Genomic DNA, 20566 nt, shown 5'->3' on the forward strand with positions numbered 1-20566 from the left:
GGATATTTTTCTTCTAAATATAGAAAGTTTGGAGTGTAGAACAAGATTTTTTAGAATCCTAATAATAATTTCCTTTGCTTTTTATATAAAATATTATTATTGTAATTAATATAATATACTATTATGCTTTCATGATATTTAGATTATAATACAGTGGTCTAGATATTATTGTGCTTTCATGATATTTAGCTTATCTGTTATGTAAATTGAAAATACAGTGATCTAGATATTTAGATTATAATATTTTATGTATATGCTTTCATGATACATTTTTTTATCTCTTAAGTTAATATAAATTTCTCATGTAATAGTCTCTGTTTATACAGTGGATTGACTCTTATTGTTTATATGTTTGTTAATTTAGGAAAATGAATCACTCTGATAATCATGCGAATGATAATGTTAATCTGGATGAGATTGTTGAAAATTATAATGCTCCGTTGTGGAAGTATGTCAAAAAGCTCGAAAAAGTGGGAAATAAAGGAGGAGGAAATACTAAATTTGAATGCAATTATTGTCAAAAAAAAACTTATAAAGGATCCTACTCTAGGGTCAAGTTTCATTTGTAAAAAATGTCTGGAAACGGGATTGCGCCTTGCAACAAGGTTACTGATGAAACTCTTGCAGAAATGAAAAAGTTAGTCCAAGAGTGTGAATACAAGTTGAAGAGTTATGCTCCTAAGCATGTTTTGTTGCCCAATATTGGTTCTTTATGTTATGATCTACCTCAAGCGAATCTTGATCCAAATAAGAAAAAGGGAACAAGTGGGCCTCTCAGGAAAGCTTTTAACAAGGAGGCTCGAGATCAATGTGATGATGAAGTTGCAAGGATATTTTATAAAAGTGGCTTATCATTTAACCTAGCAAAAAATCTACACTATCGGAACTCAAATGTTCGTGCTTCTACACTTTCAGGGTATGTTCCACCGGGTTACAACGCACTGAGAACTACTCTTCTGCAACAAGAGAAGAGTCACATTGAGCGGTGCCGCCAACCAATCAAGTGCACATGGAGCACTAAAGGTGTAATTGTAACATCCCAATATTTCTAATTCGGAAGCTAAATCCGATGATAGGCCAAAATAAAGTCATGGCTAATCTCTACGCTATTAACCATAACAAATTTCTTTCATTAAAAGAAATCCAGCGAAATATTAAATTTGGGGTTATTTTTATGGCTGCATCTAACCGTCTCGTTAGACTACCTACGTACCCTGCGAAGAGATCAAGTCATTCGTAGTTCGTCATTATGCATTCTAGAACAACATCTCTCCACAAAATCTGCAGAAAAACAACACTATTGGACCAAGTTTAGGTTCCCCTTGGAGCATTCAAAACTAAACCAAATTGTATAATATTATATGGGTTTTAAAGCTTGTGTTATGTACTTTAAAGGCATATAAAGTTTGTAGAAAATAGAGTTCTAAATTGGAAGTTATGCCATAAAGAAAATAGAGTCTTGAAACTGGAAATCCAGTTTTCTGCTGCTGTCTGGCAGCCCAGTGACCCAACTTTGGATATAATTTTGATCAATCAAAATTCAACAGAATTTAGTGAAATCATATGGGTTTTGATCACAAACATGTCTAATTTCAAAACACACAATATTAGATCTAAAGGAACTCATGAGGACATAGAAATCAAGAGCCAAAGTAGGCTACTTGAAACATAGTTTCTCTTTGTAAAATGAACAAGTATTCTGCAATGTTAAACCCATACTCCTTTAATCAAATTTACAATTCCAGGCAATCCCAAACTATCCAGGAATCATATTTAACTTCTATTTCTATGTGTTAGCTTACCCATACCATGCTTAATTCTTCCTCTTGTAGCTAAAGACTACAAACAATTCAATAAAATTAAAGTATGTACCATTTCTTGTTTTTGTCCTGCCCTCCAAAGTTGTTCATCAATCTACCACATAGCTACTAAGCTCCTAAATCAATGTTACCACCACAACTCCTCAACAAGAACACCAGAAATTCAAATTAAACACATAAATCTCAAACTTGTTGGAAAAGGAAACTTGAAATTCGGAAGATCCACTTAGATATCCTGAAAGCGCATGAAGAGAGAAGTATTTTTCTCTCTTGGGTCGAGACCTATCTCCGGTGAGGTTAGCCGGAATCGGCGTCAAAGCTTCTAGGCTTCAACATACGGGCATGCTTGGTTCCATATCAAATTGAAGAGGGCTTCGCTACAAATACATAAGCTTCAACTGTGCGTGATTTCGTTACCGTATGAGAAAGTTATGATTCCTTGAAATTTTTGGAGTGAAGGAGAATTAAAGGGAAGAGGAACACAGCAGCCACCTCCTCACTACTGGTTTCTCACGCAGGGAAGGAGAAAAATGAAGTCATTGGCTTCCAGAAAGTTCCACTTGAATTTACTAAAATGTCCTTTTATTTAGAAAATTCGTAACTTGCTCGTCCTAACTCCAAATCACATTTCATTTGCGCTCATGCGTCCGTATCGAAACGTACTATTCGAATATGTAAAGAAATCTGGAAAATCATGAAAGGATTCGCAAGGAAATCCGTTTAATACAATAGGGCAATTTCATCATTTTCCACTTAACGAAAAATTATACGACATAATTAATAATGAAATCTTGAAGCAGAATTTCACATTTTCCCCATTCGAATTTCATAACCATAAATCTATTTATTCTCAATTACTCCACATATACATATATTTTAAATTTTCAGGGTATTACAGTAAGTGTTTGCAGTGATGGGTGGGCAAATGCTCAAAGGAGACCACGTATTAATATTATGGCAACTTGTGAAAGCGGGCCAATGTTCTTAAGGGCAATTAATTGCGAAGGTGAATACAAAGACAAACATTGTATCGCCAATTTCCTTGCATAAGCTATTAAAGAAATTGGTCATGAAAATGTTGTTCAAGTAATCACTGATAATGCCCCTGTTTGTAAAGCTAATGGGTTACTTATTGAGGCCCACTATCCCCATATCTTTTGGACACCCTGTGTTGTTCACTCTCTTAATCTTGTTGTGAAGAGTATATGTTCTCCGAAACTAACAGATGTTTCGTATGATGACTGCAATTGGATTTCAACTATTGCTAGTGATGCTTGGCCCATAAATTTTTTAATTATGAACCATAGCATGAGATTGTCCATGTTTAATGAACATTGCAAACTAAAGTTACTTTCCATTGCCGAAACAAGGTTTGTTTTCTCCACTTTTTTTTCCCTTATTCAATTATAAACTTTCCTAATTTTTAAAATTTTTAGATTTGCTTCCACACTTGTGATGCTTAGAAGATTTAACGAAATAAAGGAAGGTTTGCAACAAATGGTGATTAGCCCGAATTGGGCTTTGTACAAAGAAGATGATTTGGTTAAAAGCAATGATGGTGAAGCAAAAGGTATTGGATGAGGATTTTTGGGAGAATATTGATTATATTTTTTTCTTTACATCTCCAATATATGAGGTTATTAGAATGGCTGACACAGATAAACCTTGTCTTCACTTGGTGTATGAGTGGTGGGATGTTATGATTGAAAAGGTTAATGCTGCTATATACAGGAATGAGCACAAGGCATTACATGAAAAATGCAGTTTTTTTTATGCGGTGTATCACATTTTATTGGAGCGATGGACTAAAAGTAGCACACCACTTCATTGTTTGGCACATTCATTAAATCCAAGGTAATGATTTTGCTAACTTCCTTATAAATTCTTCTAAATTAATCTTTAGCATTATGAGTACATTTTTAAACTACTATTTCTTTTAGTTTAGGTATTATAGTTCAAAATGGCTCCAAGAAAACCCTAGTTGTCTTGCTCCACACTGAGATGTTGAACTTACAATTGAAATGAAAAAGTGCTTTGAGAGATACTTTTCCAATGAGGAAATTAGAAGAAATATCAATGTGGAGTATGCCTCTTTCTCTATGTGCTTGAATGAATTTGGAGCTATTGATTTTATGAATGACAGGTTTCATTTGGAACCAGTGATGTGGTGGATTCCATGGAGCTTCTACACCTAGTCTCCAATCCATAGTGTTGAAGCTACTTGGACAACCTTGTTCCTCCTCTTGTTGTGAAAGAAATTGGAGCACTTAGAGTTTTATTCACTCTTTAGGAAGGAACAAGATTACGCCACAAAGAGCCGAGGATTTGGTATTTGTGCATAATAATCTTTGTCTTTTATCAAGGAATAGCTCGACCTACAAAGAAGGTATTACTCAATTGTGGGATGTTGGAGGAGATGGCTTTGAAAACTTGGGTGAAGAAAGTGTCGGGATGCTTGAAATAGCTAACCTTTCACTTGATGAACCATCATTGGAGATTACTTTAGTTACTGGAGGAGACATCATGAATGTGGAAGTTGAATGAGACTTTATTTTTTTTGTTTTTTTTTTTCGTTTGGATGTTCATTTTAATTTTTCAAGTTTGAAGACTAATTGCTTGTTGGATGGACTATCTTTCTAATTGTTTGGAGTTTATTGAAATAAATTTAAACTTGAGTAATAAATTTGAATGATATTTTAGATATATTTATTTATTTATATAATTTTTTAATTGTCGTATCCCTGACATATCGTGTCCTTGTTTTTAGAAATTTAACGTGTTCCCGTGTCGTATCCCTTTATCCGTGTCCGTGTCCATGTCCATGCATCCTCATGCAAACTGTTAACTAAATTGAAAATATTTGAGGCATCTAATTGAGTTCAAAAAAATTGATAAACACTTTGTTCTCTAAGAAACATTAAAATTTCATAGTAATAATTAAATAGGCGAATGGTTTCTAATTAAATTGAATTTTTGCAAGGATGATATATGAATCGAGACTTACAAAATAAACAATTCAAATCATTCAAATTCTATTTTGAGTGGATCCCACAACTAATCTCCATTTTCTGAACGATTGAATTCGTAAGCTCAAGGGACATAAAAATAATTGCTTACGTGGTAAGTAGCTGGAAGATGTCTGGACCATCATTGCCGTAGGGTAGGCAATACTTCATCCAGAAGTTGGACTTGGATCCGAATCGATATAGAATGTTCCTTTTGTTTTGATATCAACACAGACGAATTGATTAGGAGGAAGACCTTCGATGCACAATTGGAACACCACTACACGTGCCCAGGAGAGCTTGTGATGCTGCCGCTCCTTATAAATGCCAGAACACACTACGGACATAAGACCGTCATCACCAAAATTGGCAATGAATGGAGGGTAAGTGCTTGGGTAACGGAAAATGATATTCTCAAGCTGAACCAGCTCTGCAACACGTCGGGGGGTTCCATTGGCCTCATCAAATGGATAAGCATACACGTGCCCATCTTCGACAGAAACTAGAAACTGCTTGAACTGTGCTGAACAAGGGACGGTAGCGTCCGGGATGTCCGATGCTTCTTCCCATTTCTCTTCATGGGTGTTGAAGATGTAGTTTTTGCCCGTAACGGGATCCTTAACAATGAGCTTCTGGCCCCACACGCCGTAGTGACCGATAAAAGGACAAGAGGAGTTGAGCGTACGACCAATGATGAATGGAGGATTTGGGAGGACTTTTCAATCATCGTATCGGATCCTGGATGTAAGGCCTCAAAAAGGAGTGGAGGTTTTTTGCCCTTGATGCACCCATCATAGAAGCGTGAGGAAAGGACGTAGATTTTACCGTCTATCGTGACGACACAAGGATCAAGCTTGGGAGCAGACAAGGGTGCATCAACAGCAAGGTTGGCCCTTTCTTTAACTATGTAATCGGGTGACAACTGACCCCCAACCACGTACGGCTCCGAATACGCAATCATGTAACGAAATTCTTCAAACTCAACAACAGATTGACGACTACAGGCAATTTTAAACTCAGGCCTAGTAAACGACTTCTTAACGTCCTCATTAGAGTACCAATCCAGCCATCTACTAACATCAAGAACGTAAAGATGTTTGCTCATGTTCAAATACAACAGCCAGTCCATGTTCAGCGACATTATACTTGAGAAATTCTCCCTTAACCTGATGTGCTGGATCAATGAAAGAAAGACTCGTCAATTAAGCAAAAGTAGTCCGCAAGAAACATGTAGCAGTTGTAAAGCAGCCCGCACATAAGCACAACTAGGCAAACAGACTATTCCAGTCAATAAATAACCTGTAATATTTTCAACAACCACAACATACCTGCCTGCAGATGGCAAGAATGAAAGCAAGACCGAGAGATTGGATTTGGATAGATGAGATGAGAGAGAGACAAAACTGATCTGACAAGGGGAAACCCTAGATAATGATTTCTCTTGTATCACTTGCATCCCAATTTATTCAAAGGGTTAGACGGACAGTCATTTTGGGCCGTCTTGCGGTAAAAGTGAGCCCACCCCAATTTGTGGACTCTGTATTTTTTTTATTTTTTATTTATTAATTAGCATATGCCTCACATTTTGTTTGTGAAGATAATTTTTTTTTTTAAATGGAAAGGAAAAAAGGGAGAAAATAAGTATATGAATTCGAGAGAAGTTTATTTTTATTTTTATTTTTATTATTTTTTTATTTATATATTTTATTTTTCAAAATTAGAGAATGTTATGGTGGGTGAGGTTTTGAAATAAGTGTAAAAATTTAGTTTGACTAAATTTATTTTACTGCCCATAATTATATTTTGGGAAATTTTATTTGAATCCGTTTAACTTCTTTTTATACCCAACTTATTATATACACTCATATCCAATTCAAAATGTAAAGTCATCTTTACACCCATTTAAAAAATAAATTATCAAATTGAATAGTTTTGTTTTCAAAGAGACTCGAAAGTCAAAAAACATTATGAGTCTTTTGTCCCTCCTCCCACTGTGATCTCTTCAACTAACTGGTCCCAATTCCAATCCATATCCAAATTCTTCAATTGTTTTCGTGGCAAGTGTCAATATATCTAACAAAGCCTTGAGTTTTAATAAACGATACTCTTTGTATATATATACTAGTGACTAATAAGGCTGTCACATCTCGGCCCGAGCTCCCACCACAATCCGGGCCCGATTCCACCGCAGTACGAATATCAAGATGTCACGAACGATCCTCACCTAGAACAATTATTCAGTCACATCTCAGAACTCTTATCTATAGAACCCATAGTTTACATAATAGGCAACTCCGACCTTGTCGTATTGGTTGTCCATGAGTCATACATGTTATATTAGATATAGTTAGAGCTCATAAACCTGCGTTAGTGCTCCTGCCCGTGGCTAGGGCATAGTCCTTCACGTGATGTTCACCTCCTACACCTTACGCTTACCTCGGATCTAAGGTAGATGCACAGTCCTGCGTACATACCACAATAGGTGGTTTCGACTCGTAGGTGACCCGCGATTATTCACACAATCTTCACGTGATCGTAGCACTTGAGCGTGTTTATTTACACCTAGTCATGTCGTGCAGATCACTTTAGGTGGTTCCGACTCATGTGCAGGTATACTTATTGAGCTATTGGCTAGCATGCTATTGAGCTATTGGCTAGCATGTTGATGAGCTATTGGCTAGCATGTTGATGAGCTATTGGCTAGCATGTTATTGAGCTATTGGCTATCATGTTGATGAGCTATTGATTTAGTCATACAGGTCACATGAGGTGACTTTGGCTAACATGTTGATGAGCTATTGGCTAGCATGCTGATGAACTATTGGTTCAGCCGTACATGCCACAATAGGTGGATCCGGCTGACATACCATTTCATATTGATTTATTTCACCTGGGTTACTTATTCTTGTTGAGATATTTGACACGGCATAACTGTGAGATTGCTATTTTGGTTATGGTTTTGAGTTATAGTCACTCCTGTTATTTTCTGGGAAATTATACAGGTGTTACGGCGAGGGGTTACTGCCTTTGGTAATTGAAATTGATTTGAAAAGTCACTCACATTTTCTATTTTTGCACCCTTCCAAGTTCTAGCAGCAGAGTTCCGTATCGACGAGGATTTGTGTCACTTTTTAGTACATATGTCCTCTTATGATGGTATAATCATTATCTTACCTTACTGTACCATACATATGTTCTGTATCATGCGTGAAATGGGTCCAGACCCGCTTATCGCGCACTCATGTACTTAAGCACTTTTAGGTTTTAATTTACTCACATTTTATACACTATCACACTTTATGGCTTCGTCACCTTCCGGATGCTGGCCAGCACAGCTCGATTCGGGGTCCTAGTAGACATTCCAGGTCAAGGTGTGTCAAAGGCTGCTGTTATTAACATTGGAGAAAAATTAGTTGTTTAAAACTAACATTCATCTTCATAGGTTACATTTTTTGTAATTTATACTTGTATTGTTTTAATCAAAATCTTGAGTTTTGAATATAATTGAATCTTCTGAAGGTTAAAGTTTTTGTGAGCATATTCAAGTACAATAGCTGTTATTTTGGGCATAAACCAAATTGTTTTGTTTGTAATCTAATTGTTGTTGAACAAAAAATTTCCATAAGTCGAGTCATAACTTAGTTAGAGGAGTTAGAGGATTGATCAAAACTTTATTACCATCTATCAATAAAAAAAAACTTGTTTTTTTCTCTATAAGAACTTAGGGTTTTAGCTGGAATGAATGTAGGATTAACAAGAAGTGATGGTAGGGTTTAATTATAGGGTGTGAGTTTATTGATAAATTTAAGTTTTATCATTAATTTCATAATGTACTTGATGATAATTATGCAATAGGGTAAAAAATATAATTAATATTTAAAATTTAAGTTAAATGTAAAAAGAGGTTATAAGTTTAAATAAAATTTGTATCCTCTTTTGATTGACAATTTTTTTTAATTTTTTTATTAATGTGATTTAGATATAACGATACATGTGGAAAGTCCGAATAACATTACCCAAAACAAGAGAGATAAATAGTTTTTTCAAAAGGAATAAAGGTAAAAAAATTAATAAATAAAAATTATTCAAAATAATAAAGGAAAAGCATCTTAATTGGAATTTAGAGAGAGAGAGAGAGGGGGAGCGAGAGAAAGAGAGAGAGAGAGTAAAAGAAAAGAGGGAGGATAGAATAGAATAGTAGGTGAAGGGGGCGAGGCGGAGGCATCAGAAGACAGAAGCGCCGGCCGATGACGACGATGGATAATCCACCAACCAAAAAGAAGAAAGGTCGTCCTTCTCTCTTGGATCTCCAGAAACGCGCCCTCCTCCAACAACAGCAGCAGGACCAATCCCCAAACCCTCGCCGTCTATCCACTCGCCGGAACCCTACTCCTCTCGGTTCATCCCCGCCGTCCAATTCCCTCTCCGATGCCGACGCCGACGACGAGCGCGCAAAGAAGAAGCACAAGCCCCTCCTCGCTTTTAATCCCAATTCGGCTCCGACATTGTCGCCCTTTAATTCGGGCCCCTTCGGCTCCGATTCGAACGCGGGTGGTGAGGATCCGGGGGCCGCTCTCAAGATCAGCACCATCCATCACGGATCTAATCATATGGTGATCATCACACTACAAATCCTAAAACCCTTTTGCTTTTCTCAAAATTAAACACAAACCCATGTCCTTTTTGCACTTATTCTCTCCATTTTTGTTTAATTTCGAAAAAAGTAACGAAATTATTTGTTTATTTTGCTTAATTTTGAAAAAGTAATGAAATTTATATATTTTTGCTTTATTTCGGAATTAGAATCTTTTAGGGATTTTCGCGCGAAAACCAGAAGTTGTTTTTGGGGAGACGGAATGGAGTAGTGGGGGGATGTGTTTGACTTGGACATTATTTAATTTTTATTTATATATTTGGAATCTGGGCAGTTTTTCTTTATTTCCTAATTTAAATTCTTCATCTGGTTAAATTGTACTATAGAAAGACGCACACCATTTTGTCTGAAAAGCTTCACTTTGTCTTTTCTTGATTTATTTGTTCATTTACTTTTCCAATGATTGCAGAAAATTAAGTTATAAATTAAATATGATTTGTTTGTGTTAATGGTAATTTTAGCAGTGACATTGTTGTTAATGGTTTTATTGCGTTGCAGAGCCAAGAAGAGATTTTGAAAGCGACGGACAGTAGTAGTATATTACATGGTATGACACTGTTAGTCAATCCCAATTCTTGCTCAAAAGCTCTCTCCCGGGGGTTAAATTCTAATGACTGTCAACTTTTACCTGTGGACAGGGTCGCAGGTTGAGTCCGGTCCCACGACACCTTTGCCAGACAAAAAGTTGTTGGTGTTCATCCTCGATAGGCTTCAAAAGTAAGTGTCTTAGGTTCCAAAGTTGTTTTGTCTTTTCATTGACTCTCTGAAATGGCCATGGATGTTCACTCGTTGGTCTCAACTTTCTTGCAGAAAGGACACTCGCGGGGTGTTCTCTGAGCCTGTTGATCCAGAAGAGGTATGTTTTACTTATATTGAAATTGCTTGTTGTGATGCTAATCTTAGCTTGTTTTACGATTAACAATTTCGTGGTTTGGTGTAAACATGTTGGTGTCTGTTCAGCTTCCTGATTATCACGAAATCATTCAAAACCCAATGGATTTTGGAACTGTGCGGACAAAACTAGATCAGGGAGCTTACTCCAGTTTGGAACAGTTTGAGGTTCGTATTACAATCTTTTTCTTGCTAGTTTTCAGTTGTGACACACACGGACTCACCCACCACAGTTGCATCAATGTCACCAGCTACTTGCGTCCTCTTCCCTTTCTCATCTCCCTTGCCTGCTCACTCTCCCCCCACCAGCTGTAGGAATAAATGAAGTGTTTAGGGATGGGTGTTTCCTAGATATGGTTTTTGTATGATTGATAAGAACATCAGGGATTATTGTCTTTTGGAAATTACGGAGATGTCAATTATTGTAATATAAGGCATGCTAATTCAAGTTGAGTCTTTTGCTAGTTAAAGAAGGCAAATGAATCCAGGACTGAGAACATAGTGCAATTTGTCGTTCCATTCAGTATTCAAGTTATTAACTTTGGTCTATTTTAAGAACCATTTATTTCTTTGGCATCTTGATGTATCACGGGAATGTTAGAAATAGAGAAATGGTGTGATTCACCATGGATTCAATCTATTGAGAACTCTATTCTTGGTGCACTAAACTGCGATGGTATCTCATTGCTTATGATCGTGCTCTATTTCTGGTTTGATTTTCTTGTTAAATTAGTTGTTGTGACAGGTTTTTAAGTTTTAATGTTTAACTTTTGCAGAAAGATGTGTTCTTGATATGTTCAAATGCAATGGAGTATAATGCACCAGACACTATTTACTTTCGACAGGTTAGGCCCGTCTTACACTTCTTCCTATTTAGGCAATCTGATCATGTTTGATGGTTAACAATGACTATTTCATTAGGCACGATCTATACAAGAGCTCGCAAAAAAGGACTTCGAAAATTTGAGGCAAGTGAACGAAGATGGTGATCCGAAACCAAAAATTGCAAGGAGAGGCAGGCCACCTGGCAAGAGCATGAAAAAGTCAATTGAAGGATCTCCTGTTGATCGTGTAGGTCCTCAAATTGTATCTGAAACTACTCTTGCTTCTGGAGGAGAGAATTCTAACTTATCCGGCACATATAATCTAAGACGGCCTGCTCCCCATAAGTTCAGGTCTTCTGATGCATTAAATATGGCCTCCCATGGGTATCTTAGTGGTGAAACTGGTGCTAGTTGGTTGCCTGGTTGGGAGAATGAATTTCCAGGTTTGTAATTTCAAGTGCGCCTGCTTCACTGATTTGTACCCCTTATTCAGTTTCAGTTTTTTTCTTTATTTTTTGTACGAATTGCTTGATTTTATTTTGATTCTCTAGTTTATTGAACAAACGTTGAGCCTTTCCTTTTTTTTCTTTTTGGGTTGCAGCTTCGGTATTGAGGAGTGATCTGAAGTATGGAAAGAAACATTTTACTGTAGATGAGAATAGACGTGACACTTATACACAAGCTCTGGCTTCAGGCGATGAACCATCTATCTTTTCTGGTTGTGAAGGAGAATGGAAGCAACTTGTGGCGGTATGTATAATGAGAACTTTCTTGTATTCTTTTCTGAATGGGAGACTGGAATTTTTCAGTGATGTGCAAGATGATGGGTAAGGGGTTTGCTATTAGAAAATAGAGAAGTGGATCTTCAATATGGAGATTATAGGAGTCTTCAAAAATCTATAAAAAGACAGTAGATCTACTATACGTTTATTTGTCGGACTTGTATAAAAATATGATTCTTGTATAACATGATTTCTTAGTGTTTGTTTTATTGTTTTTCCCCAATATATAAACCAGGTAGGTCTACAATTTGAGCATGGATATGCAAGGAGTCTAGCTCGATTTGCTGCAAATCTTGGACCCATTGCTTGGAAGGTTGCTTCAAAGAAAATTGGAAGTGTTTTGCCTAGTGGAATCAAGTTTGGTCCGGGATGGATTGGAGAAAATGAGACATCAAGGTTGCCACAGTTCTCAATCTGTGAGAGGGAACAGAGGGTTCAAAGCAACCCTGCATCTGATGACCACTCAGACAGACTTCTACCTCGAAATACATTATGCTCAAAATCTGTTGTTCCAAATAGATTTTCGCTACAAAGTGGTGTTAACGTAGAAAGTAGGAGACAATTGAGTTCCCACAATGAAGCGGCATCAGTTGACAATGGTGCGTGTGGGATAAGACCTGTGCCTCCTTTCCCGGTTCAGCAGAATTTCACAAATCACTCTGGTAAACTATAGTTCGAGTAGTAGGTTTGTTTACGTATTGTATATGTTTTACCACGAATGAGAATGTTAATATACTTGCCATATTACCAGGGATGTCATCTTCAACTGACAAATCAGTGCCTTCTCAAATGCTCAGCAAGGCCTCCGAGAGCAACGCCATCATCCATCAAATGCCTATCAAGCATATTGCTTCAGAGGAAGCCAAATTGCCAGAAATTTCAAGTGGATCGAGATCTAGCCATCTACTTGGTGGGGAAGCATCCTGGCACGGTTCATCGTTACACAATAAACAGGTTTCTTATTCATTCCCCTCTGACTTGAACGTCAAACTGGGTGCACCCGGCTCACCTCAAATCGGTCTGCAACAGCAGCCGGATTTAGCTTTGCAGCTTTGACTACCGTGAGGGTGCCGGAGGCGCGTATATAGACAAAAAGCAGTAGGGATTAATGAATTACATTAACACATCAGGATTCTTTTCCCCTTTGTTTTAATCTCCCTTTCGTTCTAATTAAAAATTATTATGAAGGTCGTTCTCTGATTGCCGCAAGGAATCATTACCAGTTAAAAGTGGTAGGGAAAAGATTTTGTACAGATTAATCATTTTTATTTTAAAATTTTATTGGTTTAGCAATTTAATCCAATGTGGATGTACATTGGTAATTTAGTATGGGTTTGTTGAATTGTGACTCAGATATGGAGGAGTATCCTGATTGTTGGATCCCATTATGTCTATGGGAGAATTAGACATCGAGTATAAGCTTCTGTATAAGCACTGTTGTTGAAATTTTATTTTTTGGGACCGTGAACGGGAATGATAAACACACATTTTCGTCTCTTGCACAACTATGTATAATCTATTTGTTGTTTTTGTATAATTTATTTAATCAGATGGATAAAAAATAGAAAAAGTGTGTGAGAGGTTAAGAAGGGTGCGTAAAAATTAGCATCCTAAGGAAACACGACAAAATTGTTTTACGGATTAGCACTTCAAAATGTTTTTAATACAGCCGTATTTTTTAAGTTTTTATTAAAACCGATGTGGGAAATATCTTTGGTTATCTGAAAGCACTTTTGACGGTTTAAGAAACAATGTCAAACGAGTCCGGAGTAGGTTATGTAATTTTGTAGTAAGTTTTGCCAACTGCAGATGGAAGAAACTAGCCAACGAAATGGGTAGTCGTTTATGTTCATTTTAATTGAGTCTCCAAGTAGTTGGCCCTCACGTTTTGTAAATATTTTCATGAAAGGCGGTGGAGGAGTTTGAGACGACCGACGAGGAGGAGGATGATGTTGAAAAAAAGGGCTTTGAGTTTGAGGTCACCGCCACCCAAACTTTACCGAATGAGGCATTGGCATTCGGTGTCAAAATCAATGTTTACAAAACAAAAGATGGAGAAGTGGGGTATCGATCCCCATACCTCTCGCATGCTAAGCGAGCGCTCTACCATCTGAGCTACATCCCCTTGTTTGATCCTTGTCATCACTTGACATTTATCAGAGAAGAAAGGGGTGTGCTATTCACACACCCCTGTTTACTTCTCACACACCCTTATTAATTTATGTCCGTTGATCTTCTTCAATTCATCTGATCCGACGGCCGAAAACTAAAAAGGTGTGAGCGAAGTAAAAAAGGGTGTGTGGATATCACACCCCGAGAAGAAAACCCACACATTTGCTTCTTTCACATTTAATTACAAATTGTAATTGATATCCGCAATTGCAGGCTGAAATTATCAACTCACTTTGTTGGGATTTTATATGGTTTATTTAAAGTTTTGTTGCGAAACGTGCATTGCAAGTTAAGGTGAAGTTGAAGCAAAATTTATTTTCTATTCATTTTTCCAAGCTCAGTCAACCATGTTTCATCCACAAGAAAAAACTTGTGTAGGACCTAATTTCTTGTTCATCCACGTTTGAAACGTATCTTGATGCCTGAAAGTTGAAAAGTTAAAATCAGAGACAGATGATCATAGACCCGACCTTACCAACACATGAATTGTACTAATTAGCAAACCCTTGAAAATGAAAACAGGATTCTTGGGTTGTCAAAGAGCGGGTTTACTTGCTTTGTTGAAGAAAATTAAAATAGAAATGAAATTTTTTAAACTTGTAAAATGTCCATAGAGACAGAAGTTTTTTTTTTTTTTTTTTCCTAATGATAAACTAATTTTATTAATGATCAAATACGAATAGAAACATTAACAAAGGGATGCAAAGTTAGAGAGAACATAAAAAGTTGGAATAATATACAGTTGTGGAGTCTTGTGCCAATGATACAAAGTCTTTGTGAAAAAATGAAAACATATCCTTATATTATTAACACGAGACGTTACAGTAAGATCGTATATCCATGCCATACAAATCCTCGTTGAGCCCGCTAGTACTCGAAATACTAGTCTTGTTAAATCATAACTAAATATTTATGTACTTGGAGAATGTAGTTGGCTGGTAGCGGATAAAGTATTGTATGCAAGGCCAACAATTCAGCTATGCTTCTTTGCGTGGTCTAGAAAAAGACTTCCTGAATCTGCATGTGGAAGGAAAACCGAGAATAACCGTTTGCTTGAGACTCCGATAAGACTCAGACAGCCTGCAGCTCTTCTTTATATTTTCTTCTTTTTCTTCTTTTCTTTACTCTTTTATGTTTTTGGATGGAGGATTCTTTTCGATGTTAAAACAGATGTGAGACCCATATGTGTTGGTAGGTCTACTTCTATTAGAGAAATGGTACAAATAGATAGTAAATGTAACAGTACCCGTGATGATAACCTGATTGAAATAGAACCAAAAATTGATGGGCGAATTCCTTCATTTATGCATGTCAAGCAAAAGCACTGTTCATCATGCATTTTGACCTTTTTGTTGATATTACTCTCATGCAATCAAACATGCCAGATAGCAAACATCTACTAATTAGTTTGTTCAGTTTTAAATACGTAGTAAGCAGCATTCGCAGAACTGGTTATATCATTAGAATTATGCATTTAGGTGTGTAAGTTAATCTCAACTACGAATTAAGATCGCATCGCATGTCAACAATTTGAATAATTTGTTGAAAATGAATACACATGAAAAAAAAATTAGAAATTAGAAGTTCCTTGATCTTAATTTCACATTCAACTAGCAAGGGACCAGAAAAATCGACTGTAAGGTTCCAATGGAGGGGAAAAAAATTCCTCTCTCTCCTTAATCACAGGAATAAAATCTATATCCTATACAAAAAAACAAACATGATGAACAGAATGAACAAGAAATTGAAAGAATCCCACCTCATCAACTAGAACTACTTCCCACCATGTAATCCTATGCCTTAAATATTATGTATACATTTGTGACAAACTTGAACTCCTGCTACATACCTAAGCTTGTGTCTGCACATTGTTTTCAATTGCATTTCGAACTCGCATCCATGGCTGCCATCGCCATGGTAACAAAAACAAGTAGGAAACAAAACATATATATGGAATGAATTGAGATATATGTTTCATGATTGCCACACCATTCTGTAGCCATCCGGCGTATGAGACCCAAACCATCTCTGGGTCAACATCTTCAACCGCTCGTCTCTAACCTCGCAAAACTTTTCCGCCCAACCTTTCGGCTCCACCGGCTGAAACCCTAATCCGGGGGTCCTGTCCTTGGACTGAGGATTCAGCGCCCGCATCCAATCCACCACGTATGCCGACACCCTCCTCCGAAACTTGGTCTGGAATTCCGGCCACGCCTGGTACTTATAATGGTTCACCACCGCCTTCTCCATGCTCAATTGCCTCGTCCTGTACCCCTTCTTCAACTTAAAGTGATGTATCACGTTCACCAGCGAGTCGTCCACCGCGTCCAGCCGCACTATCGACTTGTGCCGCTGCTCGAACCGCCTCCGGCACGTGTACCCTTGCGTAACGCCTTCTGCTGGGTGACTTTTCTGGTTCGACGGACCGAAATCGTTGCACTTGATCGAAACCTGCCCAACAACGGTGTTGTTATGGTTGTTTTCCGGTAGCAAAGATTTCAGCATGTGCTTCGACGGTTGGTCCGACTGGGCCCACAAGTTCGGCGCGAACACGAATTCGTCCACGTCGATATACGCGACCCACTTGCACGTACGCCGGGCGTACAGGGCGCCGTGCGAGAACCCGGCTTCCTGCGTCTTAGGCCACACCCAAAGCAGCGTCGTAACGTTGTACCCCTCGTCGGTCAGCTCTTTTACGACACTCTCGAGACCGTCGTCGCTGTCGTTGTCGTACAGGATGAAGCGATCGACTCCGACCTTGGAATGGTAAATCACCCACTCCCTCAGGAACTTTGCCACGTTGTACACCATGGTGCATACGCAGACCTCGTCCAAATTATTTTGCTGAATTTCTGTGGTCCCCACGGTTGTAGCAATCTTTGTGGCCCCCGCACTAGTAGTAGTCTCCATAGGTGGCCTGCACGAGTAGTACGCAACGGACGGGACTACGACATTTGCATCAACGATTTCCAGTGAGATTTTGATGAGCTTCTCGTTGAAATTGACGTCCGTCAAGTTGGGGTGGTGGCACCTGAACACCTCTTGTACGGAGCTTGTAACGGCGGTTCTGACGGCGTTTTTGTTGTTGATGTCGCCAAACACGCACCTGAACTCGGTGGGAGGTCGGTTGACGCCCTGGCGGTTGTTCAAACCCTTGGCGAACAGGAAGACGTCGTCTTCGGTCGAGAACGACTCGTAGACCATGAAGTTCCACCGGACCATCAGCTCCGGAGAATTCGAACCCGGCGCCAGCGTGTCTTTGTCGGAGCACTTGGCCAACGCAGGTTGGTAAAACGGGCGCAGACGCTTCACTCGGTTGGGCATGGGGCACGCCAGCGTCGTCCGGTTCGTAAACGGCAACGGTTTGGAGAGCCTGGCGTCAGATGTGTCGTTGTTCTGGAAGAGACAAACATAGGTGTTGCCTCCGGCGGATGGAAGTGGAGTCTCTGGAGAGACAATGAGTAGGATCTCCCAGGAGGGGAGGAGAACGGAGACGGTGGATATGGCGGTGGAGGAGGAGTTCGTGACGGAGGAGACGTCGTGGCGAGTGCGGTGAGGGGTAGGAAGAGGCTGATCGCGGATTGCGATGGAGTGGTGGCGGTCGTCGGCGAGGGTGATGGGGAAGTGGTGGATTAAGTCGGTGGTGCGGGAGAGGTGGAGGGAGAAGAAGGCGAGGAACAGGGAAGCGCAGGTGAAGAGGAGGAAAGCAGGGAGTGTGCGGCGCATGGCTTCCTGGAAGCAAACGAAGAGGGACAGAAACGAAGGAGGCCGAGAATTTAAGGAAGGTAGTGGCGGGGGTGGTGGTGGGGAGGAGGAGAGCTGGAACAATTGCTTTATTTGGATCGTCATCGTCGAATATAAATTCGAATCGAATCCAAATCCGAGTTGAGATTGGAATTGGATCGTTGGTGACGGGCGTTTGGATTCAAGTTTGAATTTGGTTTAGAGAGAGAGAGAGAGAGAGAGAGAGAGAGAGAGGAGATTAAAGAGAGATATGGGAAAATAATGAGATGATAATAATTGTTAAAAATTGTGTTGTTTCGAAAGAATTGAGTGTTTAATTTGTTTGGTTTGTTTGGGAAGGAAACAGAGAGTCAGAAATGGAATACGACGACCAACGGAATGCCTATATCTGTTTTATTTATAAGAATTATTATTAGCACTTTAAAATTCTTATTCTACATTTTAAATTTTTTATATTTAAAAAAAATACACTCATAAAAAAATATAAAATAAAATTTTAAAATGTCAATATCACTTCTTTTATTTATTTACAAAAAGATGTCAAATTCTGATGGGACAAGGATTTTGGGGAATCTGGGCGGCTTGTGCTGCTTCTTCCACTTGTATTCTGTTCTATTTGTCGACTTGTTTTCGGTACGATGTCGTTTTCGTTTCCTTATTTTTATCCAAGTGTGATCAGCTTGTGTGTGACGATACATTATTCAAGTGTTTTTAATTATTTTAAAAATACGTTTAATCGAACTCTTTTTAATTTTTCTTGTATAATATCTCCAACTGATTTTGGGGTCGTCTCCTCCATTTTCTTCGCTTATTTGACTCTCTTCATCAACTCAATGTTATTCATATCTTATTTTTGTATCACATTTTTATACAATTTTATGTGGCATTTGATATGGATAGCCACATCATTTAATTTAATTAGATTTTTAAATTTAATTCATTATTTAATAAATTAATAATTAAGAAAAATTAATTAATTAAATGATGATTGTGGTATACGAGGAGTCTTTCTCCTTTATTTCCTTGGGTTTTACAATTTTTTTCAAATAATGTGGCTGTCCACAACAGATATCACCTTAGGTGATATAAAAATATGGTATGAATAACATTACTCTATCATTTTTCCTTTTTTTTTTCTCTGTGTCCTCCCTCTGCCTTATCTTTTCTAATTCTATCTCTGTCTAATCGTATTTTCATCATTTGTTTCTTAATTAAAATTATCTTTTCATAAAATATTCTCTTTCCTTGTGTATTTCTTCCTCCTTAATTTTCCTTCTTCGTATCTTGGCTCTCCCTTTTCTTTTTAATTCTATCTCCATGTTTCTTTTTCTTTTTTTTTAATTGGAAATTCATTTTTTGTTTCTTAAATAATTATTTTCTCATAAAATTTTCTCTTTTTGTGTATTTTTTCTTCCCGTATCATTTTTACCTCATCCATCATCCTCTTTTTTTCTTGTGCTTTTGGTGCCTTTTTTTTTTGGGAGCTTTAATGAAAATGGCTTGTGTCACATCTCGATCTGGGCTCCCACCACATCTTAGGCTCGACTCCACCATAACATGATATTGTCCACTTCTTGTACTTTTGGTGCCTTTTTTTTTTTTGGAGCTTTAATGAAAATGGCTTATGTCACATCTCGACCCGGGCTTGACTCCACCGTAACATGATATTGTCCACTTTGGACCCCGATCACGCCCTCACAGTTTTGTTTCTCGTCGGCACACCTCTGGCCAATGATTGGCTCTGATACCAAATTGTCACATCCCAGCTCGGGCCCCCACCACATCCTGGGCTCTACTTTACTGTAGCATGATATTATCCGCTTTGTGCCCCGACCACGCGCTCACGGTTTAGTTTCTGGGAACTTAAACGATAACTTCCCAGTGGGTCACCCATCCTGGGATTGCTCTTACGCGAACTGGCTTAACTTCGGAGTTCCGATGGAATCCAAAGCCAGTGAGTTCCTAAAAGGCCTCGTGCTAGGTAGAGATGAGAATATACATATAAAGCTTACAGGATCCACTCCATTGGGCGATATGGGATGTTACAGCTTGGGCCAACAAATATTTAAATCCATAAACAGTGACTTAGATTCCAGAAACAGTAACTTAAATTCAAAAAACTGTGACTTAGATTTCAGAAACAGTGTTACTTAAAAACCAGAGACAATTTATTTTTACAGTCCATAAACAGTGACCCGTTATTATTATTGAATAGCATGCAAATCTCAAATTTATTTTCTGGAGAAACAAACGATGAACTCCACTGACCAAGAAAAATTGAAAACCAGTACCTCAAATACACTATAAATAATAATGACGATCACATTTCAACGAAATAATACAAAATATAAATTAAATAGCATGAGATCTATATTTTTGTTTTAAAGAAAAAGAAGAAATTCTGCAAAACAATGATGAATTCCATTAACGATGAAAATCTGGAACTCAACCTTAAAAGATAAGGGTAAAATCGACAAATCATAATTTATTATAGTTGGACCATTTTTAGTTGGACTGCTTTAATATGGGCCTTGTACTAATCATTAAACAAAACTTATAACATGATTTTTTATTAAATTAAAAATTTTCAAGCCCTTTTTATTAGTTTTTTTTTTTTTTGACGTATTAACATACTGCTCCTAATTAAACATGGTATTATTTACCTATAACCCAT

The 20566-nt window shown here is 37.9% G+C and overlaps 2 protein-coding genes, 1 non-coding gene and 1 pseudogene across 3 annotated transcripts; 2 read left to right on the top strand and 2 right to left on the bottom strand.

The window, feature by feature from the left end:
• The first annotated feature begins 629 nt into the window (after window positions 1-629).
• Window positions 630-4364, top strand: LOC148696481 (uncharacterized; annotated as a pseudogene).
• A 4544-nt stretch (window positions 4365-8908) lies between these two features.
• LOC137710561 (uncharacterized) lies at window positions 8909-13471 on the top strand. The gene is made up of 10 exons (XM_068449626.2): window positions 8909-9438; window positions 9978-10026; window positions 10118-10196; window positions 10290-10335; window positions 10440-10538; window positions 11147-11215; window positions 11292-11637; window positions 11796-11944; window positions 12212-12638; window positions 12728-13471. The coding sequence occupies exons 1-10, from the start codon at window positions 9073-9075 to the stop codon at window positions 13030-13032; spliced, it is 1935 nt and encodes a 644-aa protein (XP_068305727.1). The 5' UTR covers window positions 8909-9072; the 3' UTR covers window positions 13033-13471.
• A 557-nt stretch (window positions 13472-14028) lies between these two features.
• On the bottom strand, window positions 14029-14101 carry TRNAA-AGC (transfer RNA alanine (anticodon AGC)). Its single transcript has one exon. It is a non-coding gene; the product is annotated as a tRNA-Ala (tRNA).
• A 1617-nt stretch (window positions 14102-15718) lies between these two features.
• Window positions 15719-18254, bottom strand: LOC137711522 (glycosyltransferase family protein (DUF23)). The gene has a single exon (XM_068450761.2). The coding sequence runs from the start codon at window positions 17995-17997 to the stop codon at window positions 16123-16125; it is 1875 nt and encodes a 624-aa protein (XP_068306862.2). The 5' UTR covers window positions 17998-18254; the 3' UTR covers window positions 15719-16122.
• Window positions 18255-20566: the final 2312 nt, after the last annotated feature.

Source organism: Pyrus communis, chromosome 6, assembly GCF_041283825.1.
Source record: "Pyrus communis isolate YQ-2024b chromosome 6, ASM4128382v1, whole genome shotgun sequence".
In the NCBI taxonomy this organism is placed as follows: Eukaryota; Viridiplantae; Streptophyta; class Magnoliopsida; order Rosales; family Rosaceae; genus Pyrus; species Pyrus communis.